The sequence below is a fragment of the Clupea harengus genome, chromosome 5 (assembly GCF_900700415.2).
Source record: "Clupea harengus chromosome 5, Ch_v2.0.2, whole genome shotgun sequence".
Lineage (NCBI taxonomy): Eukaryota > Metazoa > Chordata > Actinopteri > Clupeiformes > Clupeidae > Clupea > Clupea harengus.
In genome coordinates this window covers 18,465,000-18,485,507 of record NC_045156.1, presented here as the reverse complement: position 1 = coordinate 18,485,507, position 20,508 = coordinate 18,465,000, and the positions used below count along the sequence as shown (strand labels likewise).

Sequence of the window (20,508 nt, the reverse complement as noted above, 5' to 3'; positions counted from 1 at the left end):
AAATAAGCATTTTGGGGTGATCTACAGTCCACGTAACTTTTACCTTTCATGGCCTTTGAAGATACGTTTGTGACAAGGGCATGTATAGTTTCAGCAAGGAGCATCCACTGTATCTGAGGGTTGTAAGGCATTGTTTTAATGGGCTGACTTTGCTGCAATCATTAGCCTACATTTCTGTGGTTGCGATGGAGGCCCACAATGCGATGCACACAAAGACATACACTTCATAGAAGCATGTATACCCGTAACCCAAGTGGCGGTTGAAAAAGCAGAGATCCATCAACTGTGGGTTACTTTAGCCTATGACACAACACCGTAGCCCCTTCTTCTCTAGGCTTTGTCCTCTCTCAATGGGATCAGCATCATAGGGAGCGTACAAGTACAAGGCCGAGCAAACGTGTAGCCTACATGCAATGGGAATCAACAGCCATGCAAGAGATAAGTCAAACCAAGGCAATGCACTGTAAACCTGTGTCATTCAGCACTGGTGAGGCAGAGATCAATAGAGCCCTCCAATACTTTTCAGCTCCTAACTCAAGTGTTCTACGAGGGTCTTGTTATGACCAGAGGGAGGCCACTGGAAGAGGAGCAAAAATGACTAGACTGAATAGACTGTTGAGAACGAGTGAGAGGTCATCCCATAGGCCTTCAACAGCAAAGAGAGTAACATAAACAGCTGAGACTCCAAACGGACGTGTGACAAGTGTGGAAAGTGACTTCAGAGGAACATGACTAGAACTGTGGTTGGGAGACTGAATGGATTACTACCCATTTACCCCCTTAACTCTTTCAAGGTGGGGATTTTTGTATTTAACATGGCAAGGCACCCATGGGAGAAAGCACTATGTCCAAACACCATTGGGTTGCCAGTAGTTTGATTAAGGTCCAGATGGCAGAGGTGTGATCGTGCCATGCTGGCAATTTTCAAGACTAGGCTATACAACCACATTTCCCCTCCCCCGTCCCTCAAAAACACTGGGGCCAATGGGTGCTTCAATATGAAACATAGGGAGACATTTCCAACTAATCATCCTGCTGTTTCAACATGTGCTTGGTTGATATCTAGTCAATGTCCATGTTTGGGCCATAGCCTATATTATCAGCTTTCAAGGTCAGAAGACCTAATACATTTGAAGGTTGTTTGGTGCTGGGGTGCACCTTAACTAGGAAGTCCCTTTTCCTCCGAGTCAGGCTGTTCATTTCCACATGGACACGCAAAAAGAGAACTGAGGTATTGCGCCATTGATCCCATTACCACATCTTATCAACCTGCATTAAACCTGTTCAAATTTTGCAACATTTCAACCCTCCCCTTTCCTCTCCAAATACGTTCTGTAATTCTTAACATGCACAGCTTTGCAACAGTTGGCTTTTTATTATTTTACACCACACAGTGGCACAAAATTGGCATTCTGTAAGATAGACAGAATGGGCATGCCACACTACAGTCAGCAGCCAAACACAAGATTCCTGCTGTAAACCCACAATATTTCAGTAGAGCAAAATATTTCTCACAGAACAGTTAAAGTCCTGGACTGAATCTTCACTCATTACTTTGTTAATAGAGAAACTGAGGGTGTAAGTGAAAGAAACCAGCTGGTGAAATAAATTAATTTGAATCATAATCCAAAGTCCAGACGGAAGCTCTGTGTACCAACTGAAATTAACTTACATCCTGTCAACACACCAATCTCCCCAGTTTCCAAAAATGTAGCTCAAAATGGCAACTTGTATTTAAGACCAAGTTTGCTTAATTGTCCCGCCATTTGTTGACAAACTGTTACTGAACACTGATTGATGCTAGAAGTCCTTAAATGTTGCTTGGTTATTCAAACTGTAGGTGGACGTCGAATGATTATGTTAACCATGTTGAAGGACTAGACACACACAGAAATGACATGATGTCTCATCATGACGGTGCCCAGCTGCAAATTACGTCGACGTTTACATATAAAGTTAGGACATATTGGCTTCCCAAACGTCAAAGCGAACATCCATAACCAAGAAAATTCAAGACATAAATTACATTGCCTATTAGACCGCAGATCAAGGGTGAAAATATGGCACATGCGACAACAACTAAACATTCTGTCATTGTAACGTTACTGGCAGAGATACTACGTCTTCTGTTCATGTCAGTAATAAGGAAAGATTATATGTGAACTCAGTCTAGTCACGCTGTTGAGAAAAATCATCGGTTGGATCGTCCATGACTTGCAATGTTGCTCACTGCATAGCTTGGTAGATCCCTGTAAGAACATCAAAGCCCATATGGCTAACTGTTGCCAACTAGGCTCGTCCTTAGGCTGTGTCATGTGTGCCGAACAGCTGGCCTCTGCAATCGAGCTTATGTGACCTACAACTCTAACAACTGTGTTTTTGAATTATATAGTGCTTCAATCAGTTAAGTTACTCACCTTCATATCGTTCATGATGATCTGAAACAGCCCCCCCAGAGCGCTGCATTCCTTCTCTATACCAGCATCCATTTTCCAAGTCCGAAGCCACAAAGACTGCTTTTTGAGTTTTGTGGAGTTAAATGTTTTAGTTTAAGTTATAACTACGAATGCTGCTATGTTAAATTTAACTAACGAATGTTGAGCCAAATGTATACCACCAAGGAACATAAAATAGAACAGTGGGAGAAAAGTCGCGGCTGAGATAACAACAAAAAAGGCTCGAGGGAAAACAAAATCAATAGCTACGTAGACTATTCCTCAGTTAGCTTAGCTAGCACGTTCATTGGCTAGCTAGCTAGCTAGCCAACTAACTAATGTTAGTACTAGCCAACTTAGTTGACCACTGAAAAAAACATTGCATTCTTTGATGAAGATTGTAGACACACGCCGTATCGAGACGAAATTGCGTGTGCATCACAGAAAAAGCCACCGAACCTCAAGCAAACTGCGTTATCGCAGACAGAATCAAAGAAAAACCAAGATATTTGCAACTGTGGACTTAAGTCGCTCGCTAGCTAGCTACCTGACAAACGTTTGTCGAGGTAGAAAGATGAATCAACTTGTCACGTTAGCGAAACAGCCCGTTTTCCACAGTCCCATTCAATCCATTTGCAGGGTGCCAAGTCCGTTGCCTGTGTATGTCTTTCCGTCCAAACTTGTTTGTACGCCTACTGTAAAAACGTGCAGTGATATTTACAGCTTAAAGAGAAATTCTCCTCAGAACGCATATCGTACTGGCAGTCGTACCGTGCTGCCACTGTGTGCCGCGCTCCAAATTCCCTGCTTCCCAGTACTTGATCAGCGGCCTCATCCCTGGGCGGAGCAACCACATTTCGGGCGATTCCGTTCTTTTCCGTGATGAAACACCTTGCTATGTGAGCATGAAATAAATTAGCTCCTTCAGTGAAAACTTTAATTTAGGAAAACATTCCTCTTTGAATTTAGTCACCATTCACACCGACTTAACTAACTTGCAGTTTTGAGTTATCCACTTCAGCCTGCCTGATGTCATAAAGCGAAAGGGATAAGGTATTGTTATATTTGTTGTATAACAATGTCTCATTTTAAAACACATGTATACACATGTACACACGTATTATCTCAGGCAGAAATACCCGTATTTGTCAAAGAGCACCATGGTTTTCAATGACACCCAAAAAAGTGGAGTCAAAACGAACTCAAAAGATGCTACCAACCAGGCGAAATGCCGTTTGATATGCAGCTGTGGCAACACTGATTTTCTCGAGATTAGACCTGGCCCTTCACTTTCCCTCTTATGAAGATACACTTTATTTAGACTTCCTTTCAGATCAGCTGTCTCATGGCAACTGTAAGAGAATATTCAAAGCACGCACTTTCACACAGTATTCATGTACTGTACGTGGACAGGAGTCCCCTAGTGGTGGTGCATGATCCAGCAATCTGGGAGGGTCACCTTGCTGAAAATATCACTGTCCCTTACTATGAGACGAGACGAATAAGATGATTTCAGCGTTCAATACACTGCAAAAAATGTATCTCTAAATTTGAACATTCACATGGATAGACATGATGTCTGGTTACACGACTCACTATTAAATGTATGTAGTGTGGAAAACGTTTTCAGTTTCAGGATCAGTCATTGTCACAGCATGCCATTTTGCATCATCTGGGGGCTCAGTCATCTAAAAAGGTAAAGGCATTCTTGGCAGACGTTCCACTCTATGAAGAAGCGTTATGTTTCGAGAACTTTGAATGTACTGCCACCTAGTGTTCAAACAAGGGAGATACTAGTCACAAAAAGAGAAAACAAGATCGTGTTTTGAAAACTTTGTATTTGATAGAAATCATGGATACAAATCAAATCTGAAAATGTACAATGCACTAATTTCATGATTCAACAGAAAGTGTACAAACAGATTTGGTTAGCTGCCTTTGACGTAAAAGACAAATTAGAGTAATTCTAAGAAAATGAAACTTTCCTCTGTAAAATATTTCACTGAAAGTCTTAACTTTAGAGTTTTTTTACAACACAGTAGAATTGATCAAATGTAGCAAATGTTCTTAACAGGAGATCAAAGATTGCCCCAATTACTAAAATACACTGCTTAAATAACAGTAGCAAAAGCCCATACATCCACTTAAGTAATGCATCTGGGTAATGTCCTTTTTTTAATATCAAGTTGGCGGAAAGAGGAATCAGACAGAATAAAGAAAGTAAAGGCAAATGTGCATTCCAGTAGCTGTAGGAGCACTTGGGAAAGTGACCTCCAAACTGGGAGAGTGGCTTCAACAGAACCCAGGAACTTCTAGTCTCTCTTCCCAGAGAAGTGAAGTCCTGGAAACAGAGATTATATTGCATAGAACCGACAGACTGTAACTCCCAGGCCTTTGGTAAAGGACCCAAGGTTGTGAAAGACATGGTTACCACAACCATTTCCACCCATATGGCTATAAAATAAATCTTTACGAATGATAAAAGTACAAAAATCACCCTGATGTGGTCACACCATACAGAATGGGTCAGGTTACATGATCATTAAAATAAAAGGCAGAAACCCAATTCAAGGAGATAAGGAATGCAAGGGTTTTAAATGCATTTTTTGAATGCATGCACTTCGGGATTACCATGGTTGGCCTCTTCATGACAATTTTTTTTTACTTGATTGGCAAATGGAGAGGATAGAAAGAGCACCAACACTGACCAGAACGACAGCTTAAAGACTTTCTGTAGACCTTACGCCAATAGAAACATTTGGAAAAACTAACTTTAACAAAGGCAATTTAACCCATCTGTAACTTGTGCAATGACACACTTTACATCCCAGGCAAAAACACACAAAATATGAAAATAAGCAGCATAACAGACATCTTTTCATGCACCTTCATTTTCTGGGCACTTTCCTTACACCATCAGTAAAGCAAAAGGTACAAAGTAAGGTATGTATGAGTAAGGTAAGGTAAGAGTAGCTATGTCAGTACCAGGAATGATACCAAATTGTGATTTTGCTGAGCAAACCCTCCCTTTGCATTTAAGGATTATTTTCTTGGTATAAAGATTAGATCTTTGTTTTTTGCTTTGGGAAAGTGGACAAATACAGGCTATAAAATATATGAAAAGAACCACACAAAAAAAAAATGTTGGTGTGTCATAATGATGTTGACTAATGTTATTGCTGCTTTTACCATGAACCCTGAAAAAACAGGGAAATATCATCTTACAAAATTGGGTCATTTTGACATTTCAAACATTAACCAAGTGCATCTATGTCACAAGCATCTGCAGTGCGTACTCCTACAACAACTACAGTTGTCTGAATTCAACCTTTGGACTCTAAAGCCCATTTGGAATCTTACACATAAGCTTGATCTCCTTCTCCCTTCCTCCCTCCCATCCTCCTGTGCTCTGAATTGGGGGCCCTTTACAGCTTGTTATTGCAGCTTCATAATTCACCCTCTCCCTGGGAGAACAGACTTTTGGCACAAGAGACTCTCTGAGCTCTAGCTCTTTGTGGCCTGCAAAGCCTCGTCGTCACGCAGGCCACATCATACAGGTCCTGAGATAAGCTACTATACCGGAGCTCTAGGAAAACCTAGAGCTGAGTGGGCTGGAGGAAAGCTGTGGTAGTAGGAAAAGTAGTCTTCTGTACTTCTTTAGACATCCAGGGTGCAGGATACTTCAGTCTATGCTACCAGGGCCTCTGTGCTGTGCCCCTTCTCTCGCTGCTTGCGCGCCATGTCGCTTGCGATGGCCAAGGCCCCACCTTTGAGGAAGCGCACAAAGTTCTCCCCCACCAGTGGGCCCATGGCATACAGGCCCGGTTCTTGCACCGACTCGTGGGTGAAAGGGTCCACGTCCAGTGGGTTGCGCCTGCAGGTGATGGGTTCTTGGGGGTTGAGCCCCAGCGGGCGTCCCTCCTCGGGCAGGAAAGACAGATTGGGATGGGCTCCAATCAGCACCAGGACCATGGAGACCTGCAAAATAGTCTGCCTGCCCCCCTCCCCCTCCAGGACACACTTGCGGTCGGGTCGGATGGCCAAAACGCGATGTTTAGGCAAACTGATGTAGCCAGGGTAGGAGCAGCAATAGGAGTTTGGGCTGGTTTCAACCAAGGAGGTGAGAGGGGTCCTCTCCAGGCTCGAGAGCACATCACCCGGTTGGTGCTGCTGCTGGGTCATCATCTGGTGCACTTTGTGGTACTCTGGGTAGAGCAGTTTGGGCAGCTGGTTGAAGATGAGACCTGGGTCGGCGACTGAGCGCCTGAAGGCGTGGTACACTGGTATGCTTAGATGGTGAGTAGCCAGCACCGCGTCCGCTGCCGTCAGCCCCGCACCCACCACCAGGACTGGGTCAGACATGTCGTTCAGCTTCCCCGCGGAGATGGCCGCCTCTAGTTCCCAGAAGCTGTGGGACACAAAGGGCAGGCCCTCACCCTCCACGCCCAAGCGGGCTGGAATATCGTGGGTGCCTGTGGCTAGCACCACGTTCTCTGCATATACAGAGAAAGGGAGCTCCACATCCTCCCTCTCCTCTTCAACGCTTTCCTCCACAGGGGGCCTCTTCTGCACACCCTGGATCTCCCACACGGAGCGGCCCTCGTTCTGCAGGTGTACACGTTGCACAGAGGTGACCGAGCCACAGCCAAAGTTCTGCTCAAGGCCCATCTGGGTGACATAGTGCTGGTAATATGAGGCAATCTCAGCAGGCGTGGCGCGGTCATTACGCACATTCCTGAAATGCAAGTGGGGTGTGTTGAATAGAGGCTTTCCTATTTCTGTGACAGCATGATATTCTTTAACCCAAACTTGTAAGCCTGATGACATTTACTAAAAATAAACATGTTTTGGAGAGCTGTGAACATTGCTTTGATATTCTTCATTCTGTTTGGATATTCTTTATTCTGTATTGTGTGTAACGTGATCAGATAGTCAGATGACAATCTAGAAAGTACTCATTCATCCATTCATTACTGACTGAATTGGAGCTTTTCAATACAGCCTTGTAAAACATTATTTATTAAAGAACCAAACCTGCGTTTCTCTCTCATCCAGTCTTTCAACTTCAGCTCAGGTAGTTCCATCCAATTGGCCAGACTGAGAGTGAGCATAGATCCCTCCATTGCCTGAAACCAAAACAATAGCAGTGAAATTGCTGTGTCACACCCAACATGCAAAATCTCATCTACATCAGATGACTGCAGACTTTGGCACAACAAACCACACAGGCCCTCTCTGTTCCCATCTGACATGAATGCAAATACACCTTCGGGCTGACTCACCACAATGAGGTTGGATAAAGTGAGGCTTATTTGAAAAGAGCAAATGAGGCCTCCATCAACTTTACAAAATGCAATTCAATTATTCATATTTAGAGGTACAAAATTTTAAAGATATCAAATTAATTAACCTTATCTATACATGTTTGCATTTGTAATGAAAAGTGGACAGTGGATTTTCTCTTCTAACCACCATGACCTACGTTCACTTTCAAATGACTACATAAAAACTCACATGCCAGGCGCCTCCAGGCGGGCCTTTGCCGAGAACCAGGTGAGGGGTCGCCCTGTCTGGCTCATAGCGCCAGAGAAGAGGGGAGGCACAGTCCAGGCCGAAATCGCTATCTGGCAGAAGCAATGAGTCAAACAGCACTGCTACTGGGTTGGATGACCGACCTTCCAGCCCTTCACACAGGTACTCCAGATCCTGCACGCACACACCCAAACAGTCACAATCTTGTCATTCTTCTCATGCTTGTACAAATTATCATCTTCGATTATCTTTTCATATGTAAAGAATCTAGTAGGTTTCAGATTGTTCAGATTTGACTGTGGCAAAAGAAATGCAAATCACATAAAATACACATGTAAGTTCAGATAATATGTTTTTATCCCATGACTATGTTTTTGTCCCCTCACTAAAAATGCTTTTACCTGTTCCAACAAGGGGAGGTGAGAGTTCTCGTGTAGTTTGCTCTGGAGAATGGGATTTGGATGGATCCCCTCAGGGGACAGGTAAGGTGTATAGCCTGACAATAAGTAAGACAGGCATATGCCAGATGGACCATTACCTGCAGGACAAAGAAATGTAGGTATTAGCAGCAATGTGTGTGCAACCCCATGGAATCGCAATGAGGTTAGATTTCAAAACACAAAAACATTTTTATAGTATTTTTTATTTGTTGCCTCGAAGTTATGCAGATAACTCACCAATTACTACAACAGGCAGAACGTCTCCAGATGCTGCATCTTTGTCATACAAATCCATGGCTTTCCTCTTATCTGTCTGAAAAAGATAAACAATCATGCTTTCAGTCAAATACGGATCTCTATGCATTAAAAAAAAGAAAGGAAGAAAAACATAAAAACATACAACTATTTACATATTAAACAGGAAGATTTAAATTCGCACAGGTCATGTAGAGAACAAATAATTCCAGTATGGTCCACTAAACTCCAAAAAACGGCAAGTAGGAGTGACATCTGCACACCTGCTTTTTCAGACAGCAAGAGAGGCTGCAGTCGGCTAAGCGAACAGAAAGTTACGGCATCAAGCCAAACCCGTCTGCCAGACTAGCTGTTACATAAGATAGCTACCCAAGTGAAGAGTGAGCGTGACGCTGCAGAAAGTTTAAAGTGACAGCTCCGGGACAGGGAGGAACCTGCCTGAAGTCAAACGTACTGTACTGAAAACCATGATTGGGTTAATATTACATCATAAGAACAGTGCGAGAGTGAGGGAAGTAAAAAGGACGTTTTGAATACGACAAGATTTTTAAGATCTGAAATAACAATGCTGACAGAGTAAGACAGTAAATAAAAGCCAGCACTTGGCTTTTGAATAGCGTTTTTGAGAACGTGATCGCCAGTTGCATTGTGAGTAATCAAGACCATTCAAGTCTGCTAGCATTACATCCCACTTCCCCTACGTAAGGTTACATAGCCAGTGGAGGATAGTACAAAGATTAAAACAGATGGATACCTAATTGGATTGCCATTACCGACAGAAGGCGGACGCCTGGGTTCTTTGGTTAGACGTCTGGTGTGTAACCTAGTTTTCACGAGGCATGTGCTCAAACATCTGATCATCCAAATTCGTCTTTTGTTGATGCAGCAATTGTAGTAAGAGAGGAACTAAGGTCAGCACCATATTCTGTGATCACGGCACGTCAAATTACGGAAAATGGGCGATTACCTAACAAACGTAACGTTCCTCTGACATAACTGTGCAAGCTCTCAAATGATCTAATGCAAAACTTAAAACGTAAAACTTACACTCCCAACCAGGAAAACAAAAGCAAGCTACCTCGCTGGTTAAATTCATGTTAGAGGCAACCATGAGGACACGCAGTTCATCCATGTCTTGGTTACCCTTAGCTAGGTAGCTAAGACAGGCTACTCACCAGTTGTTGAATGGTGGTTTAGCAGCCGCCGAATTTGATGTCGGATTCTCTCAAACACAGTTCTCCTACGAGAAAGTCCAAGGATTACCCGATCGCTGAGCTTAATTTAAAAACACACTCAGTTTCCTGAGAGTGAAGTTTCCTTGTCTTTACATCCAACTGACGTCGTCCCGACTGACTGTAGCCGGTGCCACACTACTAGACGCGGGGCAGCCGCATTCACTCAGTTATATGTCCATGTTCACGGAGGGGTTTTAGAATCCTGCACTGCCTGAATCGTCACTGACCAATCGTAGACAGCAGGTAATGACGCCATTATATCTGATAGGTCTCTGGTCTCTTTGTGGTGGAGCAAGCTGAGAAGCCGTTGTGTTGTGTTTCTTTTCGTACAGAGTTTCTGAGATTTCCATTGGCTACTAAAAGCGCAGTGTGCTGCAAGCCAATCAGGAACAAGTGCGCATTACTGCATGATGCCTTTTTTTTCGTTCGACTGTCACTCATACGAAGGGTTCATTACTCACTTTTGTGCAAAGAATGGACCAAATGCTTGTAATCTTTAGGTTAATGTTCAGTGTGATTCACTTCGCAATTGCAACTTGTGTCTTTCCACTACTTTGCCTTTGGTCTAGGCCTAGTACAATTAACTTTGCTTTCTCGAAAGAGATTTTAGACACTTCTCTTTTAACTTTACAATTATGTTTAATTTTCACATTAGTTTTCATTTGATTTTCTTTTAGCCAATAGAATTTCAACACAGGAACTTTCTCCTGTGATTTCCATGCTTTGACAAGAGTCTAAAACAACACAAATGACATCCTTTTGGATGTGCTAAGTAACAGCAGTATTTCTGTTAATGAGTACTGTTATGTGAATGCTGTTCCATTTGGGCCAAAAATAGCTATGACTTCTCTGTTTTGGCATTGAATCACTGAATTCTAAATCCATTCATTCACAATTCTATACAGCGTCATTCCAGGTTTATCAGAGCTCTCGTGGCACAATGGAATCTAGTGGGCTTAGTTTGGGACAATGTTTGACCAACATCACTATAATTGTTTTATATTTGTACTTGATCATGGCCAACCTTTTTTTCTGCTCACTCTGAAATGTTCCAAAGACCATCATGTTTTCTTACTATAGGGCCACATTTGATAGAAACATCAAAATAGTTGTGAATGTAAAACCTAATTCCTATTATTACATATAAACCCTTGGGGTGATTCAACGTCATCAATGGTGGGAAGACAGCGGGCCTCATTGTTAAAAAAAACTATACATCAGCATTCTCTTTCACTCTTCCCAAGAGCTGTGGGGCTTAGGTTTAAAAGCGACCAAGTAACTATCCCAACACTATAGCACTCCTACGCACACTCAAAGAAAACAAAGCTAAAGTCTCTTTCATCAGTCATGACCAGGGTGGTTGTCATGGGAGTAAAGCAGTTATATAAATATGCTTACATAACTCAGGGTGACTGCCAATGTGACTGAAGTAAGTGTATACCTGATAAAGACCAATTGCTTACATGGGGCTGGACATCAGTAAACGGAGTAGTTGCATTTCTGGTAAATTTCACCCATCTGAGAAAATCGGGTCATTATTTTAAACCACAGGGGTAGAACCGGCAAGACTGAAATATCTGCTGATGTTTCAGAATTGTATTCTTGTACTTCATTCTTGTCAGATACAAATATATAGAGTAACCCTTAAGCCATTTAAAAAAAGTTAAAGTTGCCAAACATGTTTTGTTTTGGGAGCAAACATGAACATTGTCGAGGTAAAATGACCTGTCAATCAATTTGTGCTATGTGGTTAATATGCTTGTAATTAATTGCTAATTACAAGCATATGCATTCCCAGATCAAATTAAGTGCCCAACTAGTTTAACAGCCTATAGCAAGGTGCTAGGAATGGCATGTGCTCTATTGGGAGCACACGTGTTAAAATTCTAGTAACTGACGGTGCATGCAAAATATACATAATCAAGTCTAAAGTACATAATCACTTCCTGTCTGATGAGGTTCTTCTTCTTTTCGTTTCACTGAAGCGTGATAGTTATATGGCAGTTTCCTAGTTCTTTACACAGTCCTTTGCGTTTTTCTTGAATACTGCAAGGTCTTTTGGGCTGCAAGGGTTAGGTAGTAGAGGGCAGGCAAGGCAGTGCTCCATTGTATGGTCTGCTTCTCCACATTCACAGGTGGTTGGGCCAGTCTGATGAGGTAATCATCAAATTGGCTGGCAAGGTCCCATTTTCAGTATCATCCAGCTTGACACCCTTTGCACACTGTCCATGATTTGAAAGGGTTGGATCAAACAAGGTGCAGTATATTATCTGGTATCCTTAGAAGATTCCATTTTGAGATAATACAAGGATTACACTTCATGCCAGTTCCCAAAGATTGTTTTTACACAGGTAACAACAGCTAAGAACAAATGAGCACGAAACAACAGCAACAATGCTGAGAAATCATTTATTGAAAGTTCTCATGACAGAACTGGTAAATTATTAAAAAAATCAGTGTCCCAATATACCAAAAGCATAAGTTATCCTTTCAAACTCGAGCTAAGTGAAAAGGATATATTAGTCAACACTAATATATAGGAACACACTTTTATAAGAGACAATTTTACAGTTATTATAAAGCATGTTAATGAATCCATGGGAAGACCTTGGAGGTCCAGGGAACAAGATAAGTGATTTTGAGTAATTCATAAAATATTTCGTTTAATGTTCTTTGCCTTACAAAAGGCAGCCCTTATGAGTGCGTATCAGTGTATGTGCATTCAGAAATGATTGTAGTTATCTATAGTACCACGCACATTTTCATGGAGTTTGTAAATAGGGCATAAATAAAAAGGCCATTTAATGATGATGCTGATGTCAAAGTCCATTCTCTGTGAGTGTGTTCTGAACAGTAGAGGAACTGCTTAACCAAATCCCTTTGTTGTGCAAAAAGGAAAAACAAAACACGCTCGGTAATTATACACACATGCACACACACAAAGACAAAAACAAAACCACCTCCAACAGTCAAAATTAATGGTCAAGCAATGTTATCACATTGGTGTCCAAGTATACAGCACTTTATAGTTGTCTGAAGCTACACATAAACCGTGACGTACAGCAAAGTAACAGAAAGGAGTTTGGTGTAGTTTTAACACTTCGCTACAGCCTAGATTTTTTGGCAAAGGGCTGACAATTGGGCCAAATGGAAACAAAGCGGTGGCAATAAGCATTACCAGCTGCTTTCTTATGTTTTCCGTCCTGGGACAGCTAGGACATTTGCATAACAATACAGTGTGTCAAACATTTCACATCTGGCAACACTTTCCTCATGTTTAAGAACAGAAGCCTTTGGCATTTTTATGACTTGTGAACTGCACTTTGGACAAATGACCAACCATGTAATCTATAACATAAAATAAATTCACATGTTGTAGTGTATCTCTCTTTCACACACACACACACACACACTCACAAAAAATCAGGAAAAAAGCAGACACCAGAAGATTGAAAATTCCAACACCAAGCCTGTGGCGGTCTTATGCAAGGCGGACAGACTCACCTCTTAACTAACAAGATGAGGTCATGCGGCTAAAGAGGGCTACAACACCTGGTGCTCCACATTCACATGCATGTTGAACTGCCAACAGGCCTTCCATTTTCACCTTACTCCCTTAGTATTCACTCTCAAATCATCCTGACAATGTATACTGACTAACAATGTGCTGAGATGTATAGAATTGAACTTTGTTAAAAAGAAATAAATTCAGTGCATGAAACATAAATTATGAGTGAGATTCCTTAAATACACACTGCTCACCAATATTTTAACATTTACAAATTAACATTCAGCAACACTTAATATGGCAGCAGAAGTTATGGACCACATTCAGATAAGCAGTGCAATACTTATAATCTAAACATATAATAAGCTAATGTCAAAATGCAACATCTGTTCAAATGACTTTCGCCCTAAGTGAGCTCTAACATTTCCCCATTCGGTCTCATAGCTATGTTAACATCTTTTCATACATGCATAAATTGGATTCCCTTATCAAAATGCCCCACAAAATATAGGCCATGATTAAACACGGCAGGGTTTGATATCTGTAAGAGACGTTGACCTTGAGTACATAAGGAAGTGAGTGAGTTAGCAGTGGTGTGCAGGTATGTCATTTCAGTGTTCACATATCTCCCTCTAATGGTAAACTAGGGAACTGCAGCTCTGCTTCACTACCAGAGAACTCAAGTCTTTATCATAAGAAAGAGGGACAAACAAGCAGGGCAAAGGTAAGCAAAACAAAAATCAAAAACAGCAACCAACCACATAGCTGCAGAGTAGATGCATCTCAAACATTCCAGACTTTTTAGTTTTTTTTGTTTTGAAGCGCGGACCAAGGCACAACGGCATCCATCCGCGGCTTCCTAGCCTTCCTACAGTTCCTGCAGAGAATATCTTCACAGAAGCTTTGGTCCATGTGAGTGTACATCCTCGTGAAAAGAGAGAGAAAACCAAAAGAAGGAGGGAGAAAAACATCCCCAGAGAAACAGGTGAGGGCCTGTATGAGTCTGACAGCTTTCCCTCCGCAGTCCTTAAGCCTTAAGCCAGGGCTACTTGAGCACCAGTGTGGCCTCGCCGCCATCTTTCCTCTTCAAGTACAGGCCGTGGCTTAGGTGATGCTCCCTCCGCAGGTAAGCATAGAAGTAATCGGACACCAGCAGAATCTGAGACGAAAGGACAAACACACACACACACACACAAATGCAAAACAGTAAACACTGTCACCGTTGCCGCCCACTGTGCCTGTTCAATACACAAAGGTTGCAACCTGAGGAAGCCACTGAAGATTGAATCTCCTGCAGCCAATACACAGTTGAAATTGTGTGAACTCAATAAGGACGTGTTTGTGTGAAACTCAAACTGGCTGATTAATAATGAATGCCAACCATCACGTCAGCCTTTAATCCACCCGGTTAAAACACATGCAACGCTTAAAAAAACCTTACATTAAAAAAACTGACCAAAACTGACTTTAACTGGGAAGCTGCTTTTCTTGGTTGTCATTTTTACACACATTTCTGAACATGGTTTTAACGTCACAGGGCAGCTCTCTCTTTCTGGTTCCATCCGGTATTTTTTGGCAACCCTACACCTCAGCATGTGTGTAATATCTTCCAGCGGAAGTGTCGGCATACATGAATAAGAGAGGAAGGCCAGGCGGATAACCCAAACCTCTGTCATTAGCTGCACAAATGCTGCTGCCTTGCTTTCAGCAAAGGACAAAACATTACACAACACCCATTTCTCGGGCTACAAAAGCAAACACGGAAAAAGCCAGTCACTTGTTGCCAAATAACTAGAGGAGGTATCTGTATCATGACTGTGAAAGCCATACGACTTTACCTGTGCCACATTGAAGAGCAGAGTGATGGCATAGTAGAAGTTGGAGTTGGCACTGCCAGCATAAATCCACAGGTGCCACAGTACCGGGAAGAGGGCCGAACAGGCCAGCAGCACACAGCACACCAAGAAGATGTTCCTCAGGACTGAGTAGATATATACAGAGAGAGAGATCACTTAAAATACAATTTGTAGCACAGGACAACAAAGCCCTCATAGGTCATGCATAAACACACACAGGTAAATAATATATAATTATATATCAGATATAACTAGTGCCTAACATACTGTTTGAGCTCTGAAATAGCATGTTCCTCACATGCTATAGTCACATCACAAAAGGCTGCAGTAGTCCAGTTTGGTAGGGATCACCATTATTAAGACTGAGAGTTATGATACAATATTTGTGTTCATTCATTGCATTCAAACATTCATTACTCATTCACGCAAGTTCTTTCCTTCCACAAAATAGTTCTTGCCTTTCTACCTATTTACATCATATGAGAATAGGATGCAGCTGATATGGAGTCGTCCCAAATATTGAACAAGGCTACTGAATGTGCCTATGTCACTGTCCAGTGCATATGTAATTAGCCCAATTTGTGAAAACAAGGAACAAGGGGTACATTTCTGACATAATTACACAGTGCAATGCAAATAATGCAAATTCCCTATATTGTCTGAAAGACCACACTTACATCTGTACAGGTGGCTCCACACAGGCAGAAATGCCATGTAGAGAGCAATGTCCCCAACTGTGGGATAGGACTTGAAGATGGAGATGATGGCTATCTGCATGAACATTAGAAACACTGGATGATCCCTGGATTAAAAACACACAAACACAACACACACATTAATGAACAACGAAGACAGACTAATTAAAATGTATGATCAGTCCCGTAGTTTCTAATGTTGAGCTATGGGAAATGTAACATTGTAAAAGTTCCCTCCCAAGTACGCATGATGCATGCTGCACTAGTAATTTTGCTTATAGGCTCGTAGTTCGCAACTTATTATCACTAATAAACAAAGGCTGTAACTACTAGAGAAGACGCTATTGGATCAAACAGCAGACAAATCATGGAATTATCCTAGTTACTGTATCAGTTTGGAAGAAATGTGTATGTGTTACTGTTCTAATGGCTGCTGTCAAGGCTGCTTGTGTGCTGGCTGTATCCACATTTGATTAACCTACTTCTGGGATGAATGGTAAAATTCAGAACTTGTAGGGAACTTTGCTGGCTGTAATTGAATCCTAGGATATTACTATACATAGGAGCTTTGGTAAAAATATAAATCATGGCCATGTACAACCATAAAGGCAATGAAGTGAAAACAAGGAAAACAAGTGTCTGACTCCAGCAAAGCCAGGCTGCAGGTTGTGCTGTCTTCCATTACCTCCACTGGAACTTCCAACATATGACTAATTATGTGATTAGCATAGAATGACAACCATCAAACAAGTCATTACCAGGACATACTGCACTGTGGCAATCTGGTTTAGTTCACAGACATTTTGACAAATTCTGTTGCATGCAACAAAGCATAACTAATTCCTTCTCTGGTGCAGTGGTCCCTGACATAGGCGTTATAATTTTACATACCAAATTATCATACGATATCAGATATGATATACTAGAGTAATTACAAGAACAGAGGAAGAGGGGTAAAAATAAATATTCAAGGATCAACAAGTCACTTATTGCTAGGAAAATGGTATTCAAAGTGCAACGGACAAGATAAACATATTTTTCTATGCACCTTTCTTTTCCTTGTGGCACAGGGGGGGGGGGGGATATTTCTTAACACGAGAAACGCACACGTTCGAAGCACTTACTTTAGTTTTATGGACAGAGGAATAGAGTAAAAGAATACGTTGATCTGGAACACACAGATGAAGAAAAGCCGAAAGTGCTCAAACATTTCGGCAAAGAAATACCAGAAGAGGCCAATGTTTGGGGTGAGGTCCGGCACCGAGAGTCTACAAAAAGAGGAACATACATAAATACACCCTCATGTACACACAGAGGTACGTACACACAAACGTACGTACACGTGTACACACACACACACACACACACACACACAGTTAATATCATCATTTTACAAGTCTTGGTGTTGCCAACAAGGTAGCATTTTACGTGTAGCTGATTTTATAGTTCACAAAAACACTTACATGAAGCCATATACTGAGGGAATGAAATCCCAAGAGGTGAGCAGGAAAAACGACAGACAGACGATGACTGCCAGACTCCCAAAGTACATGAACGCATATTGCGAGGTGAACAGCCAAAAACTGGGCCTACGGAGGTTGACTGGGATGTACAGCCTCTGAGAGTGAAACAGAAGATGGAGAGGGGTACAAAATTAAGAGGTTGTAATGTCAGCAATGCTTTCCTTCTTCCTGGCAATAAAAAACTAAAACAAGAGTGCATAAGACCACTCAGTTATGATCTTTCTCTGTCAGTGGCCTTCACTGTATGGAGGACAAACTAAGAGTGGTTCGACAGAGCGTATGGAGACATACCTGGAGCAGGTAAATCAGCGCAGGGGCAAACAGAGTGAGGGGGTAGATAGACTGGTATGTTGCCAAGGCCAAAAATATCGCACTCAACAAGGCACTTCCTGCACCAACCACAAAAAAAAGTACATTACTGTTGCAATACTGCTCTTAAAATGTCATGCTAGGAGCATAAGTTCACAAGGGCTGAAATCATACACTTAAAGACACTCCTACCTTTTATCGTACAAAGTATAAAGAGTGCGATGACAGCATTGTTGAGCCCACACGTTGACTTTGCAACACAGGAGAGAATAGTGAAAGGGTTCCACAGATAGCTGTGAGGTAAGGATAGAAAACAGACACATCAGATTTCCTTATCAGACACAACCAGTCATAGCCATATGAGAGAATACATCAAACCTAATTCGTTGTTGTTTCTTGACTATAGGCACTGTAATTAAATGCAACTGCTGCAAACCAGAGCCTTGCTAAATGCTAACTTCTGAATATACCAATAACGTAGAGGGATTCATGAAATAAGGGCTCAAACTAACTTTCCATATAGACATATGTCAACTTGCTGTATGCAGAGTTATTAAACAAGAATAACAACGTTGCACATTCTGGACTGAGTACAAGAGAGCTATTTTATAATCATCAGGGACAAAGAGAGAGCATTAGTCATATAAACTTAAGGAAGTCATACTCACAACATCGCCACTTTCAGAGGAACGTAGTACATCTCTTTAGGGGTTCGCATAAGTTCCAGACAGTCGTGTGGGTATCGGTCAGCCTCCAAGGCATACTTCTGCTTCCTGAACTGTGGCATTATAAGACCAATATGCCATATACGTCAAATTAATACTGAGAAAGTGAAAGACACTAGAGAGAATATTTTTCCCCTTCAACTCACCACATTCTTATTGTAATGTTGTACTGCCAAGTAGAGTGCAACTGCTGTGATACCATCCGCTATCTGGAAATAAGGTGAATAATATTACACAACTCTATACGATAATAAATACTTTGAAAATCTCAAACCAGTGGACACTCACCATAAATACTATCTCTGCATAGTCAATGACAAAGTGAAAGAAGTATATGATGAGAGGTGTCTCATGGAACACATCTCCTGAATAGGGTGACACACCCAAATCCAACAAGGCAAGGCCTTCCACAACTGAAAAACATACAACACCAATAAGTGAGGCAGCACTGCACAAACAGAACTACCAACTTTAAGAATGATTGCAGGCCATTGCAAAACCAAAGCAATACCACAGCAAATGGGTACACTTAAAGCAAGGAGGAAGGTGAAGAACAAGAGATGACCAAATGTAATTGTCATAAAGAAAGCTGTCGTTATTTTACATCGACAAAGATAACGTCTTCCTAGCACGTGTAATTACACCTTATAGTGATTAGAACCTACACCAACATTATCCACAGAGATAGCTTGCATTCAATTTCTTTTATATTAATAGAATGCAGTCTGTCTAGCTACTATCTCTTTTTGAAACATATTGGCTCCCTCATTAGTAGGATCACAAAACATCCAGTGCTCTAAAAAGACAACATTAATGGCATGAGAGCAAAATCATCTGAGATGCATTTTCGGAACACTACACACTTCACACACTTCTTTGTGTAACCAAAAATCTGTTTAGTGCCTCGACGTAAAAAGCTTTTACTGTCGCTAGCACGATTGGCGTCTCAGGATGACAGCTCAGTGGAGATGAGCTGCATGGCGGTTGTCTCTCTTCATATATTTGAAACCTTTCCAATGAAGAAATATATCACAAACCTCGTTTCCAGGCATTTAGCGGAGATACCACTTCAACTCTCTCCGAAATCAATTCAGCTAAACTCGATCTGAATAACGCTGCTCTGATTGTTACAGCCACAATCAGAACCAGTGTTAAGGGAGCCGCCATCTTCGTCTAGAAAATATCCACCTACGGATGTGACGCATCATGGGAAATTGATTCTTTTCATCAAACTTCCAGAAAGATGTAGTTTCATAGTAAACGCATTGAAAACTGTTACATGATGGTCTAAATATGACCCAGCCTAGCCCAAGGGCAAGACAGGATTCTGCATGGCATATTAATCCATAGTGAAGCGTTTGAAATGGAAATACCGATAACTGGTAGGGGTTTCAATTGACTCATCTGTTTCACCTAAAATCTAACATTTTTGACGCATCACCTTGCTTTTTGCACTGCTTGCTGTTAGGGTTGTTTACCAACAATGAGGGAGCCTACTAGATTCATGTAAATTCAGAATAATCTACAATTATAACGATGCAGACCACATCGTGTCTATGCTGAGCTGCAGCGGATGAGCATTACCTACCAATACTGCCCATTGCAGTAGGGCCTAGATGAATGAGATATCGATATCGATATACCAGATCATTAGTAACTTTTAACTTTCCAATGATTTCTTTATGAATGTTTATATTCAAGGGACTGATATTGGCCTATACAGACAAAAAGCCAAGATCATCCCCAATAAGCATCTAGCTAAAGGTCTTATTGATTAGGATCCAAGACATAAAGGCCAATAGATAGATAGAATATAGAATATAAAGAATAGAATATAGTCAATAGACACAATAAAGGTCATATTCTGCACCTTGGCAAAGTACACTTAGACAAGGATTGTTCTTGCCCTGCGTAGTGTAATTTGATATTGCACTTTTCAACCAGTAGATGGCAAGGTCGTCACTATGTTCAGCTTTGTGTGTGCAAGAAATGTGA

At 41.5% G+C, this 20,508-nt stretch overlaps 3 protein-coding genes across 3 annotated transcripts in view; all 3 read right to left on the bottom strand.

Annotated features, from left to right (window-relative positions):
* Positions 1-3,648, bottom strand: part of mtss1 (MTSS I-BAR domain containing 1) — a 64,996-nt gene extending 61,348 nt beyond the window's left edge. The window contains exon 1 of the mRNA XM_042707727.1: positions 2,418-3,648. Within this exon, the coding sequence (XP_042563661.1) occupies positions 2,418-2,489 (72 nt within the window). The 5' untranslated portion in view covers positions 2,490-3,648. The remainder of the gene's footprint in view (positions 1-2,417) is intronic.
* A 608-nt stretch (positions 3,649-4,256) lies between these two features.
* On the bottom strand, positions 4,257-10,146 carry osgn1 (oxidative stress induced growth inhibitor 1). Its single transcript, XM_012829396.3, has 6 exons — positions 9,838-10,146; positions 8,645-8,720; positions 8,369-8,505; positions 7,950-8,141; positions 7,470-7,561; positions 4,257-7,170 (listed from the first exon to the last, which is right to left on the bottom strand). Exons 2-6 carry the CDS (start codon positions 8,700-8,702, stop codon positions 6,123-6,125), a joined length of 1,527 nt encoding a protein of 508 aa, XP_012684850.2. The 5' UTR covers positions 8,703-8,720; positions 9,838-10,146; the 3' UTR covers positions 4,257-6,122.
* A 2,146-nt stretch (positions 10,147-12,292) lies between these two features.
* Positions 12,293-19,706, bottom strand: pigu (phosphatidylinositol glycan anchor biosynthesis, class U). Its single transcript, XM_012829397.3, has 11 exons — positions 19,551-19,706; positions 18,802-18,926; positions 18,660-18,722; positions 18,457-18,566; positions 17,981-18,081; positions 17,771-17,868; positions 17,420-17,574; positions 17,081-17,224; positions 15,939-16,063; positions 15,244-15,386; positions 12,293-14,564 (listed from the first exon to the last, which is right to left on the bottom strand). The coding sequence occupies exons 1-11, from the start codon at positions 19,678-19,680 to the stop codon at positions 14,451-14,453; spliced, it is 1,308 nt and encodes a 435-aa protein (XP_012684851.1). The 5' UTR covers positions 19,681-19,706; the 3' UTR covers positions 12,293-14,450.
* Between the last annotated feature and the right edge of the window lie 802 nt (positions 19,707-20,508).

What these genes read in the sequence shown, in the direction of transcription:
- pigu (XM_012829397.3), bottom strand. Translation starts at nt 19,680, where the DNA reads ATGGCGGCTCCCTTAACACTGGTTCTGATTGTGGCTGTAACAATCAGA. An exon ending in ATGCAGAGATAGTATTTATG is followed by an intron (nt 18,723 to 18,801) that starts GTGAGTGTCCAC and finishes CCTTATTTCCAG; the next exon opens with ATAGCGGATGGTATCACAGC. An exon ending in TATACTTTGTACGATAAAAG is followed by an intron (nt 17,869 to 17,980) that starts GTAGGAGTGTCT and finishes TGGTTGGTGCAG; the next exon opens with GAAGTGCCTTGTTGAGTGCG.
- osgn1 (XM_012829396.3), bottom strand. Translation starts at nt 8,702, where the DNA reads ATGGATTTGTATGACAAAGATGCAGCATCTGGAGACGTTCTGCCTGTT. An exon ending in TCTGCCTGTTGTAGTAATTG is followed by an intron (nt 8,506 to 8,644) that starts GTGAGTTATCTG and finishes TTTGTCCTGCAG; the next exon opens with GTAATGGTCCATCTGGCATA. An exon ending in CGCCTGGAGGCGCCTGGCAT is followed by an intron (nt 7,562 to 7,949) that starts GTGAGTTTTTAT and finishes TTTTGGTTTCAG; the next exon opens with GCAATGGAGGGATCTATGCT.